The sequence below is a fragment of the Gopherus flavomarginatus genome, chromosome 4 (genome assembly GCF_025201925.1).
Source record: "Gopherus flavomarginatus isolate rGopFla2 chromosome 4, rGopFla2.mat.asm, whole genome shotgun sequence".
Lineage (NCBI taxonomy): Eukaryota > Metazoa > Chordata > Testudines > Testudinidae > Gopherus > Gopherus flavomarginatus.
The window spans coordinates 86765995-86790173 of NC_066620.1; the positions used below are offsets into that span (position 1 = coordinate 86765995).

At 48.1% G+C, this 24179-nt stretch overlaps 1 protein-coding gene across 1 annotated transcript; it reads right to left on the minus strand.

The window, feature by feature from the left end:
• Positions 1 to 2564: 2564 nt before the first annotated feature.
• LOC127050064 (zinc finger and SCAN domain-containing protein 29-like) lies at positions 2565 to 17276 on the minus strand. The gene is made up of 5 exons (XM_050951598.1): positions 16535 to 17276; positions 15092 to 15507; positions 4228 to 4321; positions 2985 to 3001; positions 2565 to 2747 (listed from the first exon to the last, which is right to left on the minus strand). Exons 1-5 carry the CDS (start codon positions 17055 to 17057, stop codon positions 2565 to 2567), a joined length of 1233 nt encoding a protein of 410 aa, XP_050807555.1. The 5' UTR covers positions 17058 to 17276.
• Positions 17277 to 24179: the final 6903 nt, after the last annotated feature.

Here is a 24179-nt window from a genome sequence, read left to right on the forward strand (position 1 = left end):
ACTGGAGCCTACTCACTCCCAGCAGCCATTCTCTGCTAAAGTCCTTCACTCCAGCTTCAATCTGGCTGCCTCCCTCTATCCCTGTCTGCAGCTTCCTGCTGCTCTTTACAGGGGAATCAGCTTCTCCATACCCAGTTTATTCTACTAATGAAACCCCCAAGCTCCATCCAGGTGTGGCAGGTAGGGCTAATTAGAGGGAGCTGGCCGACTCCAAGCCTCTGGCCCTTAAAGGGACAGGTCACCCTGCTTTCCCTTCCCCTCTAAACCAGGTCGGATTATGAAACAATGTAGCCTTCTTTCTCGATTGTGGGATTATGGCTTTCTGGGCAGTGAGTAAAATATTCTTAAACAGTTCACAATTGTCATTCACATTTTTCTGTTTAAATTCCTTCTCCCAGATGATTTGGATGATAATTGTTTTCAGCCTGGTGAAACTGGCCCTTTAAAAACACTCTGTGTGTGTGTGTGTGTGTGTGTGTAAACTGGTTTGGACTTTATTCTGTTTGTACATAACAAGTCATGATCACTTGCACCTAAGCAACTACTTATTTTTAGTGCTGTGATCAATTACTCTCATCTGTCAAGACAAGGCTTAATAAAGAATTCCCACCCACATGCTGGATGTAACACTTTTGAGTTAGGAAATTGTCATCTATAATATTTAGAAATGTTGAGTATGTTTTAGTACTAACAGCAGGAGACCTCCAGCATATGTCATTTGGATAGAAGTTCCCCATGATCTCACAACTCTTTTTCCTACCCATTATAGACTGGTACGTAAGGAGGCAGTCTTCCTGTTCTCAAGCATGATGTGGTGATCTATAGCAGACATTCATTAGTACCCCATCATGGGCTTTATCTATTAGGAAATTGATCCATAAGCATTCAAAATCACTTGTTTCTGAGTTGTCAGTAGCTTGGAAACAGGTAAAGCCATTTTTGACATAGAAAGCTCTTTCCCCTCCCTTTTTGTGTGGGATCCTTCCTAAATAGATTAGAACCATTGATTTTAACATTCCATTCATGTGAATCTTCCCAATAGTTTCCTGTTAGATCAACCAGGTCCAATCTATGGCCATAAATGAACAATTCCAATTCCCCTTGTTTATTACCCAAGCTCTTAGCACAGCTGTATAGGCAGTTTCTAAGGTATTTATATCAAGTTGCTGCATAATTTCCATCTAAATTTTGCATTCCAAGAGATATTCGGATAGCATCCATCCAAATGGAACCTCCAAACCTTCTGAGATTCATCCAGCATGACCCTTATTATGAATGCAAACTTCACAACATGAAAAAGGAAGCCAGACTAAACAGTGACATCTACTTCCTGAGCAAATACAAGAAACACAATATCATCCCCAGAGGATTTACCATCTATAACCCACTGACCACTACATACAATTCATACTACGCTGAAAAGCTCTGCAGAAGGACCTCAGAAAAGCTGAGGAACAATCTTCCACACCTTACATACTCAAACAAGAGATCATCACATGCTCCCACACACTTGAAAAAAAAATTAACAAACCTATTTAGAGATCATGCAGGAAACTCAAAAAACTATAAAAAATGCCTGATGACAGCCATCCAACACAGAAACAAAAAGTGGAACCAATTACAACAACTCCATAACCAACCCCAGGAGAAACCAAGACACCATCAGCCATCACACGGACACTACAAGACACACCAGTGTCCTCAACCTATCAAAACTACCCCTGACCAGAACTGAAGTGTCTGTATCGCCAAGGGACTGAACTTCTGCCCCACCACAGAACCTGATACCATACTAATATGTGGAGAACTAGATGAAGTCTTCCACCAACTCTGCCTCAGGGAATTCTTTTGCAACAAAGACAATACCACACACAGCCATCACATCCGCACCAACAGTTATAAGAAAAAGAGGATAATCTGACTGGACACCCCCCAGTGGATGAAACTACACACTGGATCATTACATAGATTGCTTCAGGAAAAAAAATTGATGATGAAATCCTGAATAAACACTTCATCCACAACAATCTCTCTACCATGGAGAGGATAGCAGTATAGTCCCTGAAATCCCATTACCAGATAGTGACCAACCTGCAGACAAAGGGAGCACTACTGTAGTCCTTAATCATGATGACTATGTCAATGAAGCCAACACACAACTTTCTGACACTACCTACTAGAAAGAAGTCAAAGACCACCCCACACCAAAATTCACCCAAGCATTTAAAGATACCATCAATCCTTCCCCGAAAAACTCTAGAACCTCAACCCCCATGAACCCAGCCCAAGGCTCTTCTGCATGCTTCCCCAGATACACAAACAAAGGAACTCAAGCAGACCCATGATGTCTGGCCACAACAGTTTTATTGAAGGAATATCAGAACTCATAGCTATCATCCTTAAACCACTCACCACACAAAGGGCCAGCTTCCTCCAAGACAATACTGACTTTCTTCAGAAACTCCACAACATTAGTAACCTCCCCCAGAATGCCATCCTTGCCACCATGGATGTCACCTCCCTATAAATCAATATCCTTCACCATGACAGTATGGCTGCATGCCTCACATAATCCACAACTCCTGGAAATCTATCCAAAACAGCTCCCCAGACTCAAGCATTTCATGCTCACCCACTACAACTTCACATTTAATAACAAACACTTTGTCCAAACCATGGGAACAGCCATGGGTACTAGGATGTTTCCCCAGTATGCCAACTTCTTCATCAGCCACCTTGAAGAATTTCTGGAAAAACACACCATCAAACCAACAATATACCTGAGAGACATTGATGATATTTTCATCTTCTGGACAGAAGATCTAAACTCCGTCATAGATTTCTATCACAATTTCAACAACCACCACCCACCCATCAAACTTTCTTTAGAGTACTCCCACACTAGCATCAACTTCCTGGACACCATGATTAGCTTAAAACAATTGAACCCTATAAACAACTATATTCAAAAAACCCACACTTACCTCCACAGATCCAGCAACTACCCCAGACACACAAAAAAATCTGTTAATTACTACCAAACACTCAGATACCACAGAATTTGCTCCAAACAGAAAGTCCAGAATACACACTTAAACACACTTAAAACTGCCTTCACTAAACAAGGACATTTCATCAGAAAAGTATAGAACATCATGAAATGGACCACCCAAATACTCCAGGAGAACCTGCTTCAATACCTGGAAAAAAATAACCCCCAACACACTGATCACATATCTCTTGTTGTCACCGGGAACCACAACCTAAAAGAAAATTTTCCCCAACATCCTCTTCTGGCCTTCAAACAGCCCCCCATCCCAACCTTGCTAATTTCATCATCAGACCAGGACACACCAACTCAAAGCAGCAACAGACCCTGCCAGAACAACAGATGCAAAACATGCAGAAATATCTCCACTGCTACAATGATCAATACTCTCTAGAACACACCTTTCATGATCCATGGGTCCTGCACATGCCTATCACAATGTATGATGGACCTCATGTAGTGCATTACATGCCCCAATAACAACTGTGTGCGTGAAACGAGACACTCACTATGTGCTCAAATGAACTGACATAGAAGATAAAACCACCCCATTACCTGTGGGCAAACACTTTTCTTTTCTTTTTTAAATGGAGATATACCTATCTACTAGAACTGGAAGGGACTCCAAAGGGTCATTGAGTCCAGCCCCCTGCCTTCACTAGCAGGACCAAGTACTTTTGCCCCAGCTCCTTAAGTGGTCCCCTCAAGGATTGAATTCACAATCCTGGGTTTAGCAGGCCAGTGCTCAAACCACTGAGCTATCCCTCCCCACAACAAAGCAATCACTCTCCTCAAAGGAAACCTGAACAATACCTTCAAGAAGCGACCCTGGAAACTTAAATTCATAATTCTGCTAGATACCAAAACCATGGACTTAACAGAGACACTAGTTTTATGGTTCATTACAATAATTTGTAACACATGACACTGCCTGCTACCCTGAACTCCCCACTTCAAACACTTCATACATCACAATGTAAACTCCCATTTGCCCACTTCATGTCAAGTGACCACCTCCAACATGGGTTACATCTTCTGCTTAACAATCTGTTCCAACTTGTATTTAGTTCAGATGCTCTGCTTTGTTCCTCAGACCTGAAGAAGAGTTCTATGTAGCTTGAAAGCTTGTACCTTCCACCAACAGAAGATGGTCCGGTAAAAGATACTACCTCACCTACCTTGTCTCTCCCTTATTATGAATGACAAAGCAGGATATGCAATGCCATTGATCTTCTCAGCTTCTTGTAGGATTAAAATATTTGGATCTCCAAGCTGCAATGAGTTAAGGAACATTCAATTTACGACTTCCAGGTAATGTGTGTTCAACAGTACATAACATTTTTGCTCAGCCTAACTTTATGGTAGCAGCCCTACCATAGTTCCTCAGATAAGATCAAGCTGCTTTCCTTTGGCTTAAGACAGTGCCATTAAAAACATCCATATAACAGATATAATGTCTAATGGATGCTTGAACGATTAGGGCTCAATGGTGCAGTAAGAGTGCTACAGATATTCCTAGCTGAAATTAACCTCAGAGGACGAAGGTCAACAGAAAATGTGTTTTGACTTGAGACTACTTTACCTGCTATGACTGTTCTTTATGGACATGTGTATGAATTAAATACATTGTTCTTCCCTAGCAAGACATTGCATGACGGCAAAGCTTTTAGTCAGTGTAACACATCATCAAATCCAGTGGAAAAATAGTAGAGTGCTCTGGTCTATTTCTCCCTCTGGTCTCTGCTTACTCCTTTCAGTGTAGAGAAAGTATCGTTCTCCAGGGAAGCGTCCTGCACTTGCCGAAGTTTCAACACAGAAGACGATGGTGGAACTGTCCGACCTCCTCCCTTACCCCTTTTTTGTTTTGTTTAATTCAAGCAAGTAAAAGGAATCTCTTCCTCCTAAATCAATGGCTGTCTCGTGAAGAGCTGAAACAGAAGGAATATCACTCAAAGTCCCCATAGCCCCTGTGAGCCTGCAGTCTGGCTGTCAGCATCCTGGCAGATTTATGAGGATGGCCGTGACCAGCTTGAAAGGGCAGTGAGGGGAGAAGAAGGGATCCCAGCCCATCAGTAATTCCCTGCAGGAAAGTGACAGAGCTGATGACATATATGGGGCACACATTGCAGGAGATGGGCTTTGGGAAACATTCCCATGCAAGAATGATTTCAGGTCACTTCTGGCTGCAAGATTGGTTTCCACTAATGACCCATTTCCAGCCCTCCCATTCTTTAGGTTACAAACTGATCAGTTCTGTTTTGTCACAGTATGGGCCAGATCCTGCTGTCCTTGCTCAGGCAAAAATCTTATTAAGGTCAATGAGAGTTTTGTCTTTGCAAGGACTGCAGGATCAGTGGTAAATAAAGATAAGGACAAAAAAGAGACCAGAGGTGCAAGAGGAGCACAGCGTCTGCAGCAAGGAGATTTGGACCCCAAAAGGGTATTTTCTAACTTGATCTGGAATTATAGTGGAAAGTCATTTCTAAGTGCCACTTTCATAAAAACAGGCAGTTTAGACTCTGAAAAGCCTTCCTCAATAGGGACTGGTAAACTGATATAGATAAAGCCAAGCATCAATCTGAAACTTAACCACAAATTCAAACCCAAACCCAACCTTTTCTGAGGGGCTACACAGTTTGTCATACTTTTTCCAAAGAATTATTTGCTATTTTTGTCTGTTTCTGTGCTTGGGGGTTCTGGCTGGAACTGCTGAGATTTCTTAAAACAGTTTTTCAACATTTCTACCTGGAACTAAAATAGGCCAAAATGACAATAAGTGCCACAAATGTGGCCCAAGAAGCAGAGAGAGGTGGAGAGACCTATAACAGGATTTTAATTTCTCTACGTCTGAAGGGTTTTTTTTTTTATAACCCTTGTTGGCCTGATTCTCACACCAATAGATCAGGAGTAGCTCCAGTAAAGGCAGTGGAGTTACACTCATGTGAAACTGGTGTGGATGAGAAGTTAATCAGGCTTTATGAATACCGGAATATCTACATCCCAGGTAATGCAAGCCCTTACACATCCTAGATTCCTCTGTGTGATGCAGTAGGGACTGTCTGTGTGGGGAGTGGGAGAGCAGGGGAGGACTTTAGGAGATGGACGATGCCAGAGCCTGTAACCTGAGCTAGGTAAGGGAGGGGAAAGGTCAACACCTTTGCCCGGGAAGGGGAAAAGGAAGGGAGTGGCAGGAGGGAAGCAGTTTGAGTTTGGGCTTGGGGCTGTGTGGGCGGAATTCAGGGTATCCTAGCTAGGATCCAAGCACCCTGAAAGCCCAGAAGGACTCGGTGGAGGGGTCCTGACTGTGCCTGCAAGCTCTGCTGTAACCTGTGTTCCTGTTGTCCAATAAACCTTCTGTTTTACTGGCTGGCTGGGAGTCACTCTGGGTCCCAGGAAGAGGGGTGCAGGGCCGGACTCCCCCACACTCCGTGACAACTGGTGGCAGCGGCGGGAGATACTGCACCCCGTGGACGGCGCTTCCTGCAGTAAGTGACTGGGGAGCAGTAAAACGAAGGGGTGGTTAACCCCTGGGAGTGTGTGCCCAGTGAGAAGGACTTTGCAGTAACAGGGTCCCCCGGGGGATTGCAGCGAGCGGTCCCAGGGGCGGAGGAGTCTGAAGCTCGACCCTGGCAGAGAGGTGGTGACCTCAAGAAGGGCTGGTGCACTAGGGGTCCCCCTGGAAACCGTGGGGAGCGGCGAGCACCCCAGCCTGTGAGTGGCCAGCAGGAAGATGTATGCCAAGCGGCGCAAGTGTGACCTGCTGGAGCTGTGCAAGCAGAGGGGGCTGCACCCAGGGAGACGCACCAAGGACCAGCTGATTGCCCAGCTGGAGCAGGGAGACCGCATGAATGAACGGAGCCCTGTCTCTGAGGGAAGCAGCCGGGTAGATGCAGCGCAGGCACCAGTGTCTGTCCCCGCTGGGAGTGGTCAGCCGGCGGACGAGGGCTTCCCGAGACCCCCCCTTCCTAGGCGTAGAGGAAGGGCAGGGAGGAGCCCAGTGTATACCGAGGGCACCGTGACACCCCCGGCCAGCAGGGGATCCGCCCGGCGAAGCCCACCCCCCAGCAGGGGATCCTCCCGGCAACACTCGGCATCCGTGGAGCGGATGCGGCTGGAATATGAAAGGGAGCTGAGACGGGAGGAGCTCGAGTTAAAGAGGCGAGAGCTGGAGGAGAAGGCGAAACAGCGTGAACATGAGGAGAACCAGCGCCAGCGTGAGTGGGAGGAGAAGGAGAAACAGCGTAAACATGAGGAGAACCAGCGCCAGCGTGAGTGGGAGGAGAAGGAGAAACAGCGTAAACATGAGCTGGACCTGGCCCAGCTGAGGAGCAGTGAGGCCCCGGCTGCGGTGAGTGAGGGGGGACCCAAGCCTACAAAGAGCTTTGATAAGCACTTGCTGCCCCGGCGTAAGGAGGGGGAGGACATAGATATCTTCCTGACGGCCTTTGAGAATGCCTGCGAGCTGCACAGGGTTGACCCTGCAGACAGGATCGCAGTTCTCACCCCCTTACTGGACTCCACAGCCGTGGAGGTGTACAGCCGACTGAAAGGGGCGGAGGCAGGGGACTACGAACTGTTCAAACAGGCCCTGCTCCGCGAGTTTGGGCTGACTCCTGAGATGTACCGGAAAAAGTTCCGGAGCCAGCGTAAAACCCGTGAGGTCACATACCTACAACTGGTCAACCGGGCGCAGGGGTATGCCCGCAAGTGGACAGCTGGGGCCCAAACTAAAGAGGACCTGCTTGACCTATTCATACTGGAGCACCTGTATGAGCAGTGCCCGTCCGACCTGAGGCTGTGGTTGATGGACCAGAAGCCGGAGAACCCGCAGCATGCAGGCCAGCTGGCCGACCAATTTGTGGACAGTCGGGCAGGGGATGGCAGGGAGGAGTCTCGAAGGAGCAGGCCTGCCTCAACGCAGAGAGAGAGTCAACATGGGACCTCCCAAAGGGGGCCTATGGAGAACCCCCCCAAAAGGGGAACATCCAGCGGCAGGTCCCTCCGACCCACTCAAGGGGACCCACGAGATATGGGCTGCTATCGCTGTGGCCAACGAGGTCACATACGGGCCCAGTGCCCCAAGCTCAGGGACAGACCAAGCAGACCCAACCCGCAGAGGGTGGACTGGGTAAAAACCCAATCGGAGGAGGGGCTACATTCCCAGGAAAGGGGGGTTGGCAACATACCACCTATGGATGCTCCCGGTTCCGGGTTTTTGGTTTACCGGGTGGGCGCGGGGCTGCCCCTCCGGAAAGAGTGCATTGTTTCCCTGGAAGTGGATGGGAGGAAGGTCACTGGGTACTGGGACACGGGCGCAGAGGTGACGCTGGCCCGGCCCGAGGTGGTGGCCTCAGATCGGATGGTGCCCGACACCTACCTGACCCTGATGGGCGTGGGCGGGACCCCATTCAAGGTACCCGTGGCAAGGGTACACCTGAAATGGGGGGCCAAGGAGGGCCCCAAAGATGTGGGGGTACACCAATATTTGCCCACTGACGTGTTAATGGGAGGGGACCTTGAGGACTGGCCTAGTAACACCCAGAGTGCCCTGGTCGTGACTCGTAGTCAGAGTCGGCAAATGGCACTGCACCCCGAAAACGGGGAAGGTACTCGACCTGAGGTGCAGGACCCTAACTCAGGGAGCGGGGAACGCCCAGGGGCACGGTGCAGAGAGGCTGCGGCCTCAGACCCAGCCAGCAAAAGAGAGCCGGTCCCCATTCCTGTCCCAGCTGCTGAGTTCCAGGCCGAGTTGCAGAAAGATCCCTCCTTGCGGAAGCACAGGGACCGGGCTGACCTTAGTGCGGTACAGACCATGAGGAGAGGTTGCAAGGAGAGGTTCCTGTGGGAGAAGGGGTTCCTGTACCGAGAATGGGCTCCCCCAGGGGAAGTAGAGTCATGGGGGATCAGGAGGCAGCTGGTGGTTCCCCAGAAGTTCCGTCACAAGCTGTTGTACCTGGCCCATGACATCCCTTTCGCAGGGCACCAGGGAATCCGGCGCACCAGGCAGAGGCTGCTACAGAACTTTTACTGGCCTGGGGTCTTTACCCATGTCCGACAGTACTGCCAATCCTGTGACCCCTGCCAGAGGGTGGGGAAGGCCCGGGACAAGGGGAAAGCGGCTTTGAGGCCTTTACCCATCATAGAAGAACCTTTCCAGAAGGTGGCCCTGGACATAGTGGGACCTCTCAGCAAGATGACCCGGTCAGGGAAGAAATACATCCTGGTGGTGGTGGATTTTGCCACTCGCTACCCCGAGGCGGTGGCCTTGTCCTCTATCGAAGCAGACACAGTGGCAGATGCGCTGCTGACAATTTTCAGCCGGGTGGGGTTCCCCAAGGAGGTCTTAACGGACCAGGGGTCCAACTTCATGTCGGCCCTGCTCCGGTCCTTATGGCAGAAATGTGGGGTCCAGCACAACTGGGCCTCAGCGTATCACCCCCAGTCCAACGGGCTGGTAGAAAGGTTCAACGGGACGCTGAAGATGATGCTAAAAACATTTATGAACCAGCATCCGCAAGATTGGGACAAGTACTTACCTCACCTGCTGTTTGCGTACAGGGAGGTACCCCAGGAATCTACCGGGTTTTCACCTTTCGAACTGTTGTATGGAAGGCGGGTGAGGGGGCCCCTAGACCTGATGAGGGACGAATGGGAGGGGAAGGCCTCTCCCGAGGGGGAGTCAGTGGTGGAGTATGTCCTGACCTTCCGGGAAAGACTGGCCGAGCTCATGGGCCTGGCCAGGGAGAATCTGGCCCGAGCCCAGAGGAGGCAGAAGGTCTGGTATGACCGCACAGCACGAGCCCGTGCCTTTGCCACCGGGGATCAGGTAATGGTTCTCATCCCCGTGAGGAGAAACAAACTCCAGGCCGCCTGGGAAGGGCCCTTCAAGGTTATCAAGCAACTGAATGAGGTAAACTATGTGGTGGAGCTGTCAAACCGGGCACATCACCGTCGGGTGTACCATGTGAACATGATGAAACCATACTATGACAGGGGGAATGTGGTGTTGGCCGTGTGTGGACATTGGGAGGGGCAGGGAGATGACCCCTTAGTGGATCTATTCCCTGGGACAAAAGCTGGTTCCCCCCTGGAGGCGATTCCCCTCTCTGAGCAACTGACCCCGGGCCAGCACGCTGAGATCAGAGGGGTGCTGCATCTGTACCGACAGCTGTTTTCCAACCAGCCTGGACGCACTAATTTGACTGTCCACCGGGTGGAGACGGGGTCACACCCCCCTATAAGATGCTCCCCTTTTCGGGTCACTGGTAAAACTGCCCAGGATCTTGAAAGAGAGGTCAGGGACATGCTGGCTTTGGGGGTGATCCAGCCGTCTTCCAGCCCTTGGGCCTCGCCAGTAGTGCTGGTTCCCAAGAAGGATGGGTCAATCCGGTTCTGTGTGGACTATCGAAAGCTCAATGCCATCACCGTATCTGATGCCTACCCTATGCCCAGGCCTGACGAGCTCCTAGACAAGCTGGGAGGTGCACGGTACCTCACCACTATGGATCTTACCAAAGGCTACTGGCAAGTGCCGCTGGACGCAGATGCCAGGCTGAAATCGGCCTTTATCACCCCTCTGGGGCTCTATGAGTTTTTGACCCTGCCCTTCGGCCTCAAGGGAGCGCCGGCCACCTTCCAGCGCCTGGTGGATCAGCTACTGAGGGAGATGGAGAGTTTTGCCGTGGCGTATATTGACGACATCTGCGTCTTCAGCCAGACCTGGGAGGACCACGTGTCCCAGGTTAAACAAGTCCTGGACCGACTCCGAAAGGCTGGGTTAACAGTAAAGGCTGAGAAGTGCAAGGTGGGGATGGCTGAAGTATCTTACCTGGGCCATCGGGTGGGGAGCGGCTGCCTGAAGCCAGAACCAGCCAAGGTGGAGGTGATCAGAGACTGGCCGGCTCCCCAAACCAAAAAGCAGGTCCAGGCCTTTATTGGGATGGCGGGATACTATCGAAGGTTCGTGCCCCACTTCAGTGCCATAGCCGGCCCCATCACTGAACTGTGCAAAAAGGGGAAGCCAGACAAGGTGATCTGGACTGAGCAGTGCCAGGAGGCTTTCCGGGCGCTGAAGGAGGCTCTGGTTAGCGACCCAGTTCTGGCAAACCCAGATTTTGACAAACCCTTTATGGTGTTCACCGATGCCTCAGACACGGGACTGGGGGCGGTGTTAATGCAGGAGGATGAAAAGGGGGAGAGACACCCCATCGTGTACCTGAGTAAGAAGCTGCTACCCCGGGAACAAAGCTACGCGGCCATCGAGAAGGAATGCCTGGCCATGGTGTGGGCCCTTAAGAAGCTAGAGCCATATCTCTTTGGGCGACACTTCACCGTGTACACCGACCACTCTCCCCTGACCTGGCTGCACCAGATGAAAGGAGCCAATGCCAAGCTCCTGAGGTGGAGCCTGCTCCTGCAGGACTATGACATGGACGTGGTCCATGTGAAGGGAAGTGCCAACCTGACAGCGGATGCGTTGTCCCGGAGAGGGGACCCTGAACTTCCCCAGGTCACTGGGCAGAGTGACCCCGCTCAGTTCAGTCTCGAAGGGGGGAGAGATGTGATGCAGTAGGGACTGTCTGTGTGGGGAGTGGGAGAGCAGGGGAGGACTTTAGGAGATGGACGATGCCAGAGCCTGTAACCTGAGCTAGGTAAGGGAGGGGAAAGGTCAACACCTTTGCCCGGGAAGGGGAAAAGGAAGGGAGTGGCAGGAGGGAAGCAGTTTGAGTTTGGGCTTGGGGCTGTGTGGGCGGAATTCAGGGTATCCTAGCTAGGATCCAAGCACCCTGAAAGCCCAGAAGGACTCGGTGGAGGGGTCCTGACTGTGCCTGCAAGCTCTGCTGTAACCTGTGTTCCTGTTGTCCAATAAACCTTCTGTTTTACTGGCTGGCTGGGAGTCACTCTGGGTCCCAGGAAGAGGGGTGCAGGGCCGGACTCCCCCACACTCCGTGACACTCTGAGCTCCTCAGATAACCCTAGTTGACCTTTGCATTAATACACTTCAGACATTTCAGATCTCTGCTCATGCACCCTCAGGCTTCACTGTCTTGTTACAAGGTTAGAACATCTAGAGAATCAACTTTGTGGTACTTAACTTTGTGATTGTAACAAGAATGAATAAGTCAGATTCTGCTTCTAGTTACAATCAGAAGTAGTTCCACTGATTTTTAGTGGAATTACTCTGGATTTATACATTAGGTTTCTAATTTAGGGCAGAAATTCTGTGACCTTGCAATTACTGGTTATTGGAACTACATATGGTGTATCTGGCTGGGCTGAATTCTGCCATCACTTACACTTTTGACTTCTGTATAAGTTGCAACCAATGCAGTCCACAGTCTAAGGATATACTGGTAGGAGCTGAGATACAGGATGAAATTCCAGACCCACATATATTTTAAGTACAGTTCTTTTACTATTTATTCTTTGTATTACAATAGCATCTAGAGGCCGCATCTGAGCTTAAGGCTGCACTGGGCTATGACCAGTAAGAAACAGCCCCTATATCAGTGGCATGCCTAAGGCATTGTCACAGCAGGATCTAAGCACCCGGGTGTCTAGCTGACAGTGTGCACTATACATTTCACATGTTATCAAACTGTAAAATGTTCATTATTTTAAAAATACATCATATGATGTAATACACTTGTACTTGGGGTATTAAAATGTCAGCCTCAGAATCAGATGAGTCTGGGGAGTCTTAAAATACAGCTTTGGGGCCAGAGCCTCGTCTGGTGTATATCAGCACAGATACCAACTGAGGATCTGACACGTTCATGTTATAACTGCAACATGAGCACAAGGCTGATCAAATGCAGCTAGTCAAACTATCAATTTCTGATGTTTTTTAAATATGTTAATGTTTGTGTGATCTATCTATCTATCTAATGTTAGAGCAATGTAATTTTATAAGCAAGTTAGGTATGGACCTGGGGCTCCTATCAAGTTTCCTGTGCTGGCCTTGATGACTCAAGATTTGTGCTCAGTATGTTAATAGATATGTATGTAAAATGTGCTAGCTTCTGCCGCGTGCTTTAAATATCATTGTTTCATGTGGAGGAAATAGGCGGGACAGGATATAGGCTAGATGGACCATTGATCTGACCCAGTCTGGCCATTTTTATGTTCTTCGGACTTTGGTACTCTGTCTATGAAGGGCCTGATCCAGGCCATGTCTACACTTACAATTTTGCAGCGCTGGTAGATACAGCTGTGTTAGTACAGCTGTATAGGGCCAGCGCTGCAGAGTGGCCACACTTACAGCAACCAGCGCTGCAGTGTGGCCACATTTACAGCACTTGCAGCGCTGTTGGGAGTGGTGCATTGTGGGCAGCTATCCCACAGAGCACCTCGTCCCATTTCGGCGCTGTGGCTTGTGGGAAGGAGAAGGAAGTGTGAGTGTCTTTCCACTTCCTGTTCCAATGCCCCGTGGTGCTTTGCTACACATTCCGAGCACTTTGGCGGCATTGTGATGCTACAGCGCTTTTTCTGCGATTTTTGTTATAAATGGAGCCTGAGCAGCTGACGACCTTATTGATGAATGTTGCCAGCACATCACGCATGGCAGTGGAGCTATTCCTTCAGCTGCAAAGTGAGAGTGACAGTGACAGTGAGGAGTCAGACGATGATATTGAATCGCCTCACAGTGAAGACACTAAATTGCTGGTGGCAGTAACAGACGTGCTCAGCTCTGTGGACCTGCGCGTTTGGGCTCGGGAAACCAGCACTCAGTGGTGGGATCACATCGTCCTGCAATCCTGAGATGACGAGCAGTGGCTGCAGAACTTTCGGATGAGAAAAGCCACTTTCATGGCACTGTGTGCTGAGCTCGCCCCTACCCTGCGGCGCAGGGACACGAGATTGAGAGCTGTCCTGCCAGTGGAAAAGCGAGTGGCTATAGCAATCTGGAAGCTGGCAACTCCAGACTGCTTCAGATCGGTGGCGAACCAGTTTGGAGTGGGAAAGTCTACAGTTGGAATGGTGCTGATGCAAGTTTGCACAGCCATTAATCGCACCCTGCTAAGAAGAACCATGACTCTTGGGAACGTGCAGGACATTGTGGATGGCTTTGCAGAAATGGGGTTCCCTAACTGTGGAGGGGCAATAGATGGGACGCATATTCCTATTCTGTCACCACCCCACCTGGCATCAGAGTACGTTAATCGCAAGGGGTATTTCTCCGTGGTTCTGCAAGCGCTTGTGGATCACCGTGGGCGTTTCACTGACATTTACTCAGGATGGCCTGGAAAGGTGCATGATGCACGCATCTTTAGGAACAGTTCCCTGTTCAGGAGGCTGAGGGCCGGGACTTTTTTCCCAGACCGCAAGATCACAGTAGGGGACGTCGAAATGCCCACTGTGATCCTTGGAGACCCCGCTTACCCCTTAATGCCCTGGCTCATGAAACCATATACAGGGAAGCTTGACAGGAGCAAGGACTGGTTCAACTACAGGCTGAGCCGGTGCAGAATGACTGTGGAGTGCTTTTGGCCATTTGAAAGCCCACTGGCGCTGTCTTTATGGGAAGCTAGATTTGGTGGAAAGCAGCATCACCGCTGTTATATCTGCGTGCTGTACCCTCCATAATATTTGTGAAGGGAAGGGTGAAAGATTCAGTGAGGAATGGACCTCCGAGGTTCGACGCCTAGAGGATGAGTTTGCTCAGCCAGAGAGCAGGGCTAATAGGGAGGCCCAGGAAAGGGCCTCAAGGATTAGGGATGCTTTAAGGGAGCAATTTGATGCTGAGAGCCAACAGTTATGTTTGATGCATTTGATGTGCTTTGCTTTACCTTGGTGTATAATATTTACCACTTCCAGCAATAATATAACGTAGTGAAAAAGAAAAAAAACCTTTATTCAACATACAGTACATAAAAGGCAAGGGGGTTGGGGTGGTGGACTGTACATTCACAGGTTTGAATATGTCCTATTTTGATCACTATTCAATGTCTGCTGCACTTCAGGATTACTATGCTGCAGAATAATGGGGGTTGAGTGAACAGGGTAAGAATTATAGTTGTCAGGGCTGGTAGCTGATCGTACAGGTGTTGTGGGCAGCTGGGGAAAATAAGGAACTGGCTGCTGGAGAAAGTTGTTTTGTGGAAATACTGAGGAACAAGGAAGAGTGCTTTGGGAGGGCTGTGGGTTACAACGGTACATATTTGTCTGCATGGCTACAAGAGACTCGAAAGACTCAGTTTGGCGAGCCAGGAGGCTTATCATCTGCTTTGTGGTTTTTTTGGCAGACAATTCCTTTCTCCTGCTTTCTGTTTGCCTCCATTCATGTACACTCTGTCTCCATTCATACATCTTCTCTCTCCATTCCTGTGTCTTCCTACTTTCTCTGTTGTAGTGGCTCATAACAGATTTGATCAATTCCTCTTTTGATTTTCTAGGATTCCGTCTCAAGTTCTGCAACCTACGTGAGACCGGTGATCCGGCTGCAGTAGTCAAGGTCACTAGAAAAAAGAGAGATAGAATCATGTAATACACAGAGGCTACATTGTTTATTATCACACATTGAAGGACTTTTTAGACTTTTGGTAGCATCCTTCTCACATACCTCACATAAGACAGAGAGGGCAGGGAAGCTAAGTCATGGCGAGCAATGGGGTGAGTGGTTTTGCCCCGATTTCCCCTTGGGAGTGGGAATTGACCAATGGGTCACTGGGGTTTATCAGCAATGGGTACAGGAGGTAGCTGGTGTCCTGAAGAGGGGACAGTAGTGAACAGGAAGGTGGTGAGCTGATTGGGGGGGGGTTGTTCTTTGGTCCGCGTTCACGCCGTCCTGCTGGTGGGGGGGGGAAGCACCACGGTGCTGGATGCCTGCTTGGAGGGGGGGTTGGGAACACTGGAGCGCACCGCGGTGCTGGATGCCTGCTTGGAGGGGGTTGGGGAACACAGGAGCACACCGCAGTGCTGGATGCCTGCTTGGAGGTGGGGTGGGGAACACAGGAGCACACCGCAGTGCTGGATGCCTGCGTGGAGGTGGGTGCATAACACCGGAGCACACCGCGTGGCTGGCTACGTGCTGGGAGGGGGGGGGTTAACAACAGAGCGCCATGGGTTGGGGAAACACGAACCTGGCGCCCTGCACTCAAGTATCCCTAAACTCTCAACAGGGTTTCCTACTGCCAGACATATCACTGCTGCGTGTTACCTGGGAAGAGAGGGAGGGTCTTCTACAGGAATGTGGATACCGCCCTGGCCCCTATGCAGCTTGCCTGTATGCAGCCATGGTCCCCCCACCCCTCGCTGCACAGTGGATCGGACGAGTTAGCCTGACCGGGACAGGGACCACGGTGGCTCTCCCGATCAACTTGAGAAAGCAACTTGCAAATGCTCTTGCTGCAACTTTTCAAGAGATTACCGAGGCAGATTACAGAGACGTGATAGAGCAAATCAATGGGCTATACCACGTTTAGGCGTGCATGCAGGCAGCCATAACCAAAACCCTCCTCTCCCAAAACATAAAAATCTACTTACCCCGATCACGATCCTCAGTTTCTTCCTCACCATCAACTTCCGGCTGCTGCGACTGGCTAGCCTCCTCCTGGCTTGAGAAGAGCTCCTGGCTGCATGTGTACTGGGACTCCGGGGTGTCTCCCTCCACGCCAGTAGCCTCACTGTCGCCGTCCTCTACCACCTCCCCCACTTCTCCCTGCTCTGAACTCTCCATCGTGCTCCTAGGATTGGCAGTGGGGTCACACCCAAGTATGGCATCCAGCTCCTGGTAAAAACGGCAGGTCGTAGGGGCAGCTCCTGAGCGGCGATTTCCCTCACGGGCTTTGCAGTAAGCACTCCTCAGCTCTTTAATTTTGACCTTGCACTGCAACGTGTCCCGTTCATGACCCCTTCTCATCAAGGACTGCGATATCTGCCCATAGGTATCATAATTTCTCCTTCTGGAGCGCAGCTGTGCTTGCACAGCCTCCTCTCCCCAAACACTTATGAGGTCCTGCAGCTCTGCATTGGTCCATGCTGGGGCTCGTTTGGTGCGTGGAGGCATGGTCGCTGAGTGATTGATTGATTGATTAATTGCACTCCACACCTGGCTGAGCAAACAGGAAGGGGATTTTTAAAATTCCCGGGGCATTTAAAGGAGGGGTCAGGTGAGCCCAGGGCAGTGGAGTTTGCATGATTACTAGAGAGGCTTCTAACGTATGCTGGGATACCTGCTTATGCCACGGAAGTCAATAAAAACGCTGGTGGGTGTCTACACTTGCTGACCAGCGCTGGATCACCAGCACTGGATCCTCTACACCCAAGGCTCGACCGGGTGTACAGCCAGCGCTGCAACCAGGGAGTTGCAGCGCTGGCCATGCTGTGCAAGTGTGTACACCACCTAAGTTGCAGCGCTGTAACCCCCTCACCAGTGCTGCAACTCTGTAGTGTAGCCAAGGCCCCAGATGCTGGGAGTTTTCCCACTGACTCCAAAGGCAGCAGGATTGGGCTTCAAGGATACACAGGGCTTAAGAAATAACATTAAAAAAAAATCCAATGTGCTGTATTTCATGCAAAAATGACCAGTATGGGGAGTGAATGGGCAGGGAAATGTTCTGCCTGAGATGGAGTGGGGGAAGCCATGGGGCCCACTGAGCGGTAGCATTGTCTAGTGGTTAGGGTACAACATGGGGAGTCAGGAAACATGGGTTCTATTCCTAGTTTTATCGCAATCCTATTGTAAGCTTGGGTAAGGCACTTATTCTCTAGGTGCCTTTGCTCCCTTTGTCGGTGTTTTCTATTTAAGTTGTAAATTCTCTGGGGCGGGGACATTTATACAGTACCAAGCATAATGAGTCCTGATCTTGGTTGGGTGCTGCTGTTAATTGTGGTACTGCTGCGAATGATAATACTGTGATGTCCGAGGTGATAGGCTGGTCTCCGGCTCTGCCCAAGCTGTCATTTCAGTGGCTGGCAGTTCAGCCAGGGAATGCTGAGTGTTATGGGATGGAAACTCTCCTCGGTACTTAAAGCAGTAAGTCAGGGATGTAATGCATGCTCTGGGTGTCCCTAAGCCTCTGACTAACAGATACGGGACTGGACCACAGGGGATAGATCACTCAATAATTGCCCTGTTCTCTTCATTCCCTCTGAACCATCCGTCACTGGCCACTGCTGGAAGACAGGATACTGGGCTAGATGGGCCATTGGTCTGAGCAGTATGGCTGTTCTTATGTTCTTAAGATGGCTGCATTTTTTAACTTAACATCTTTCCACATAATTAAGGGATAATATCAACAGAAACACCCTGTCAGTCCTACCCCTTTTATACCTCCTAACCAGAGGTCTAAAAGACGGAAGGGAGGAAAGGGAAAACCAAGCAGTTCACAAGACACAGAGTTCTTCCTGTGCAATCAAAACACGACTGAGAAATCCATGAGACCTGTGCTCTTTCTAAGCCTGCAGCCATTTCTGTTGGCTGATGCAGGCTGAATGCTTTTCAGGAATGTCGGCCTATTTCCATGTTATCACATTTTATGCAAACTCTTCCCTGAGAGGCTGCTTCTCATCGCTATGCATCATATCAGGGGAATAGAAAAGCGAGAGGAACTGTCAAAGTGTATCAGCAGCTGTCATGTAGCACTGGAAGGCCCATGCCTGTTTTAAGAGAACACTTTTCAACTGCAGAAGGCTGTTATATGCTAGTGCTTAAATCATGGGTATTTATTTGGATGGGTGTAATAGAAAGGGACTGGATTGCTCAAAGCGATTCATACTGGGATACAGAGCCTTTTTGCCTCCCGGCCACCGGTTCAAATCTAGATATGGTTGGCAGTGATTGAAAATCAATATCATCTGGTGGCCCAAATGAACAGAGTTGGTGATCTCATTCCAGTTCCTAGTGGACAAAAGCCATCATCACAACTGACACCTTTGTTGACAAAAGGGCTAAAAGCTAAGTGGCCAGGGAGCATGGACTCACATTGAATGGACAGAGGGAAGAGTCAAAGTATCTTGCCTTGCTGCTGTCCTGTGGATAAAGAATTTCAGTCCCCAGCTTTGTCAGTCTGGCACCTCTCACAGACAATGGGCACTGGAAAATTGAAAAGGAAGGACAGTGAATGTGAGTACATGGATGCTACTCTGATCGATCTTTCCATGGTCTCAATACTCTAACATTGTCCTCACCCAGTGGTAAGAATCTCTCAAGGAGTTGCCACAGCCTCTGAGTGGTACCAACTGGAGGGAGAATCCCAACAACCTTTTCCTAGTAATCTAGCATGAGGAATCTTCAAAAGGATGCCATGTGGTCCTATCTCCCACCACTCTAAGAAGCTGGATGCCTCAGAGCCCTTCTATTCCATTCATTGTCAAGAATTAGGAAGAGAATTGTTCCCTAAAAGACTTATCATAGTACATTACTGAGAAACAAAGCTTAAACATCTGTTTCAATGTACTCTAGTTTTCTTAGTGATATAGCTATAGTAGTCCTCTGTTAAATCCTTCATTCCTGAGCAGGGAATTTTTTTCTCCATGTATCTCATTAGTGTTCTTTATTTTTGTTCATTTCAATCTGCCATTTTCAGTCCATTCACTTGTTTAAAAATCCAGTTCAGCTCAGAAAGAATGCCCGTGTGTAACCCCCTTTCCCACAACCACTCACACAAAAGTCTAAAGTCTTGATCCTTCCCCTACATCTCCGAAGAGACCAGAGCTGAAATCCCCCCCCCCTTTCTTTAAGGAGGTGCAAGCAATGCCGGTAGGAAAACAAGGTGAAAAGCTTCTAAAGTCAGATGTCCCAAGAATCAAAATGTACATTTCTTAAAGCCTAGTTATAATCCCTGCTTGCTTCAGCCATATGTCTGGCCTTCCAAAAGGTTTAAGCAGTAACTGATCTGATAGCATGTATGTACCACTGATTTGCTAATCTGAAGGTCTTTTTTTTTTTTAAATCCTATTAACAATGGAGTTTGTAAAAGGAATGCAGATTAACCAGGTCTAATTGTATATCATTTGCATGAAGAATGAATTAAAAAGCAGCTTTGTAACACATTGACTCAGGCTGTTATTGAACCATTGAGGTCCTATGGCTCTGGGAGCTGAGATATTTAATTAGTGGGGGTGGGGCATATCACTGGGGGGAGCGACAGGGGAAAGATGAGTTTTACTGAATGAATCAGACTTTTTTTAACTTGTTTAAAGAAGGAGATATCTTTCTGTTCATGAAAATATGCAGCTGAATATTTAGAAGAGGAAAATCCTGTAATACAAGAATGTTGCTGAGTTTAAAAGTGGTACCTTAGCGTGAAAGAATCATTTAGGAGAGTTGAATGTTTTGTGCTCTCCTCACCTACCAGGGCAAACTGAGCATGGACTATTGTAACAAATAAAGATTACACTTTTAGAACTCACACAAATGTTATATATTAGGTTGCTTTAGTGTTAACAGAGAGTTTGCATCTTCATACCATACAGTTAGGGCCTGGCACAAAGGCCATTGAAATCAATGGAAGGATGCCTACTGACTTCAGTAGGCTTTGGATTAGACCTGTAGATAGCTACACATACAATTTTAAGTAAGTTATATACAAGAGTTCTGTGCATCATTGAAGAAAGCTTCTTCTAATACTTGTAGAAATGAGTGAGAGTCAGAAGATTGTTGGCCTGATTCTCCATTGCTCTGCACCTTGGGTGATTATTTACACAAGCAAAAAAGGAGAGCTAACTGCACATCAGAATGGTAGCATCTTACACCCACTTTGCACCAGTGCAAAGGACTACATGAGAACAGGGTAATGGAGAGTCGGGTTCCACACATCCATCCCTAGCACTGCCGCACTGACTGGCAGCGTAACAAAGGGTGAGGCACTTAACCTCTCTGTGGCTCAATTTTCCAAACAAGGATTGTGACAAGCTAAACAGACCAGGATCAGATTCTGCATGTCTCTGATGATAGAGAACATTCTGCCTCTTTACGGCTGAGACACTACAGGGTTTCTTTCCTTAGGCAAAGCTCAAAATGAAGGTCTGAAGAGTGGCTTGTTTCAAGGCTCACGTGGCTCATCCTCGTCCGTTTCTTAGAGACCCTGATTCTCGCTGCCAGACTTAACCATGGCTCTTGCCAGTACAGTTCTCTCACAGTACGATGCGGGAATTAATTTCCCACAACTGTACCAGTCCAGCTTCCCTGCAAATCCTTGCGTTCAGGTTAGGCAGCAATGGTCTTTCTTCTAGCCAGCTGGAGAGGATTCACCCATGTTCTGTCAACCTCTGGCAGGGTCTACATCACACAAGGATAATACATATTTATACATATCATACAGGTGTTATTAGGCAAATGTACTATAGAAGTGCAAAGTATTATTTTTATATTCTGTACTGGATAGAGAAAAAGAAATCAATAAACAGAAAATTTAAATTACCCTCCCCTCCACACACTGTTATAGGCAATACTCTGCATACTTGTAGTGTGAAAAGTCTGATCTAGTCAAATTCACAGAACAATATCAAACACTTGTTTTAGAATGGTTAAAATTCCCCTTGAGCATGAGAGTATGTAATTTAGAACCTGGACATTAGCATTTAGCAGATCCTTTACTAGAGCTGGTCAAAAAATGCTGAAAAATTGTAATGACATGGTTTGAATTTTCAAAACGTTTCAACCATTAATAAGCCTGTTGAAGAAAAGTCAGCAACATGTTTTATTAAGGATTTTTGTTGAAATTTTAAAAAATTGATTTTGTTTCCCCACCAGTTCTTGAGGAGTCTTTCTGTGCACTATGGAGCAGCTGCTGTGTTCAGCCTCAGATATGGCTGACTTTCAGCAGTGGGTGATGCAATCTCAGTATATCCATTAGCTGCCTTACAAGGGAGATGTGAAGCTTAGTTAATAATGCTTGTAATATAAACATATGGTGAAATACTACGAGCTAAATTCTCTGCTAGTGTAATTTGGCTCAGCTCCATTGACTCCATTGGAGTGCTGACAATTCACACCAGCAAGGAATTTATCCCTGTGTTGGTTTGTATATCTGAGATACATGTGATAATTGGTGCTTCATTGTAATGCATTTTTTTGCAGGTAATGTATTTTAATAATAATAACATAACTCTTGGGGTTGCTGAGGACTGGAGTACACCAAAGCCCTAAGGTGCCAGTAGCATGCCAGATGTACTGTGACTCGCAGGCCAGCACTGTAGGTGCTTCAGCAAGTAGGGCTTGTAGGCACAGGCCCTGGTGGATCCCAATAACCACTCCGACACAAGGCTAAGTGAAAGGATATATTACTAGAGTGGCAGGGAAGGAAAGGTGGCAGATACCCTGGGCACAGAGGCTTAAACTGTTACAATTCAAGTGAGCAATAGCAGTTCCATTTGGGTCCCTGGAACAGTCCAATTGAAAGTCAGGGCTTTTAAAGGGCTAGTGCCTGTGGTGCCTTCTCCAGTCCAGCCTCTATTCAAGTAAATAGGCACTTGCAGATTTCCATGCCAGGCTCAGTTAGTGTCTCTCTTTAGGCCCCTCTGCACTAGCTCCCTGCTTAACTGCTGCTGTTCCCCCATAAGCTCCATGAAGACCGGCACCCAGCTGTAAGGTCCAGTAGCCACAGCCTGTTTCACACACTGCTTTACATATAGTTTCAGGGGTGGGGTGGGATTCCTCTTTGCTTCCATCTTATCTGCAGCTCCTAGCTTGCCATGCAGCTGCTGCCTCACAAGTAGAGCCTAGCCACTTCCTGATATTTAGGACCTTGCCCATTACCTGGCCAGAGGAAAGGAAAGTGTGGTGAGGAGGGGCCTGATGGGAGTTGTAGTCCCCTGTTTAGCAGAGCATCACAGTAATAATAAAAGACAACTGGGGCATAATCTAAGACTTTTTAATGTAACTATGTCTTAGTTATAAGTCAAGTAACAGAACTAACACACACACACACACCCCGTCTAACACGATGGGCCAGATTCTGCCCTCCGTTACGTGTGCAATGTGAGCTGCGTGCCTGTATATTAGGGCAGAATTTGGTCTTGCGTGTCAGTTTTCAAACTCAGCAGTCTACCTCTGCCTTTGGTCAGGGCCAGCTCCGGGCACTAGTGGAGGAAGAGCGTGCCTGAGGCGGCACATGCTAAGGGGCAGCATTCTGTCCGTTCTTGGGATGGCACAGCCCAGGCAGCTTTTTTTTTTCTTCTTGCTTTGGCAGTTTGGGCGGGAGCCCTGCTGGGGTTGTTCAGATTTTTTGAAAAATTATGCAGACTGATCTGAAATGCATTAAGGTGCCCATGCACTTGCATACCTGCCATGCATCTGGGTATTTATTTAAAACAGGTGTTTCAGTGCCTACCATGTGTATTGGTCTGAACCTTCCAATATGGAATACTGAAATTTAAGCAGACATTTGAAAACTGGAATGTACCTGACTAAAAATTTCAGGTAGTCTTATATTGATATGTATGGACTGCAGATCTTTAATATGTAGCTGTGATGCAAAGGATCAGACCATTTGAAATCACACCGGAGGAATGAAAATGGATTTAGTTCTACACCATAGGTGAACAATAAGAGATAGATGGTGAGTTTCTTTCTCAGTTACTCTCTATACATTCTGTTTGGACCTACCACCACAGTCAATTATAGAAGTTTAATCTATCACCAGCACCCAGTCCACCATTCATCCACCGAACAGGAAACACAACATATAAAACTATAAGAAGGTGACCTCAAACAGAAAGCTTCCTGGGGAGAACCTATAGAGATCTAAAAATATTGTACATGGGCCACATTACAATTGCAATGGTTTGTTCAGTAACTACCCTACTCATCCTGATCCCTAAGAAACAATCCCTCTCTCCCTGCCTCCAAAAATGAGGATTGTGAACTCAGACTGGTGTTCAAACGACTGGGAGCAGATGTATAAGAGAAGCTGAGTGCATGTGGTTGATTTGTGGTGTGGTCTTTACTGCTGACAAGGGATGGATTTGAAACCACTTAACCTACAGTATTTCATGTAGAACCACAAGTTGGAATCAAGCTGCGAGGGAACATCAGAGGTGAAAGGACAGTGTTTTTCCTTTCTCCGCCAGTCAGCCCATTCTTAAATCTTATCTCATATATCCTTCAGCAGGCAGTACTAGCCTGTTCTATATTCTATAATGACTTTGTCTTGTACATAGAGTAACAGCATATGATAACCATTTC